Source organism: Dipodomys ordii, unplaced genomic scaffold (assembly GCF_000151885.1).
Source record: "Dipodomys ordii isolate 6190 unplaced genomic scaffold, Dord_2.0 Scaffold190, whole genome shotgun sequence".
NCBI lineage: Eukaryota > Metazoa > Chordata > Mammalia > Rodentia > Heteromyidae > Dipodomys > Dipodomys ordii.
Genome location: NW_012267406.1, coordinates 694,603 through 696,180, shown reverse-complemented (window position 1 = coordinate 696,180; position 1,578 = coordinate 694,603). Strand labels below are relative to the sequence as shown.

Genomic DNA, 1,578 nt, shown 5'->3' with positions numbered 1-1,578 from the left:
AAAGAAGCCATGGAATACAGGAATGGTGATAACAATGGTAACTCACTATTGTAAGGGGCTGGTGTGTGTGTGTGTGTGTGTGTGTGTGTGTGTGTGTGTGTGTGACTGGAGCATCTGTAGGCTTCCTGTGGCCACTCATGTCCTGGGCTAATGGTCTGGGACTCTAGTATTCTGAATGGGACCCTTAGAAACCACAGCAAGTGTTACCTGATTTCCCTGTGAAATATGTGCATCTCCGTCAGTGATAGCTTCTTCTTCACTCGTTAAATATTTGAACTCTTAGTAGATAATTCTTTCTTTGAGGAAAGATGGGCTTGAACAAACATGTTTATGCTGAACGATGGATGATACCATTTTCTCCAGCTATCGTCAATTTTTAAAATATCTTATTTCTCTGTATAATAATTTTAAATAGCGCTCACCTGGCGCCGTCTCTGTCTCTCTTTCTTTCTCTCTCTCTCTTTCTTCCTCCCTCTCCCTGGTTGGCCATGCCCTGCTCAAAACAGACCCCAGCCAGCTCCCCCTGCTAAGGAAGGTGACATGCGGCTTTGCTTTGTGAGGCTCTCCGAGCACGCCACGACCCCGACCCGGGGTCCGCGCTCGGCAGGCTATGACCTGGACAGTGCCTATGATTATACAATACCACCTATGGAGAAAGCCCTTGTGAAGACGGACATTCAGATAGCTCTTTCTTCTGGGTGCTATGGAAGAGTAGCTCCACGTTCTGGCTTGGCTGCAAAACACTTCATCGATGTAGGAGCTGGTGTCATAGATGAAGATTATAGGGGAAATGTTGGTGTTATATTGTTCAATTTTGACAAAGAGAAATTTGAAGTGAAAAAGGGTGATGGAATTGCTCAGCTCATTTGTGAACAGGTTTTTTATCCAGAAATTGAAGAAGTTCAAGTCTTGGATGATACTGAAAGGGGTTCAGGAGGTTTGGGTTCCACTGGAAAGAATTAAAATTTGGGCCAAGAATAGAAAATGAAAAGGCATACTTTTTATTAAAAAGTAATAGGTTTTGCGTCAAGTGTTTTTGGTGTTTTACAGCATAGTAAACAGTTTTAACTTGTAAAAAATAGTTTATTTTCTTAATGATAGAAGGAAAGGTTACTTCTGTCGGGATTATATGTAAACTTATTTTGTGTTTCTGCAATTGGTAGTATGAAAATCTATCTGCTTTGTGAATACTTGACAAGTTTTAAAAATCAGATGTACAATTTAATTCAATAAAGGGTATCTCTTTGGTTCTGCTTTAAAAAATAATTTTAAATATATGCATTAAACTACAGTCTAATGGTCCCTCGGGTACCCATCATTCTTTTTTTTTTTGCTTAAAAATTATCTTTTAGTAGTTGTACAAGAGGATTTTGGTTCAACAGGTCATTTTATGAGCACAAGGCATTCTGATCAATGTGACTTCTTCCATCTTTTCCTCCCATCCATCATGCATTTTTAACACCAATCAATTCATGGCCAATCTTGTTTATCCATCTCTGTACCTACACTTTCATTAAAATTTTATCTTGAAGCCAATCCTAGACATTATATTGTTTCATTTACAAATATTTGAGTGTC

At 39.0% G+C, this 1,578-nt stretch overlaps 1 protein-coding gene across 1 annotated transcript; it reads left to right on the top strand.

Annotated features, from left to right (window-relative positions):
* Nucleotides 1-528: 528 nt before the first annotated feature.
* On the top strand, nt 529-963 carry LOC105999461 (deoxyuridine 5'-triphosphate nucleotidohydrolase, mitochondrial-like). Its single transcript, XM_013034485.1, has one exon. The coding sequence runs from the start codon at nt 541-543 to the stop codon at nt 961-963; it is 423 nt and encodes a 140-aa protein (XP_012889939.1). The 5' UTR covers nt 529-540.
* The last annotated feature ends 615 nt before the right edge of the window (nt 964-1,578 follow it).

Excerpts from the sequence above, each read along its gene's own strand:
- LOC105999461 (XM_013034485.1), top strand. The coding sequence starts at position 541 with ATGCGGCTTTGCTTTGTGAGGCTCTCCGAGCACGCCACGACCCCGACC.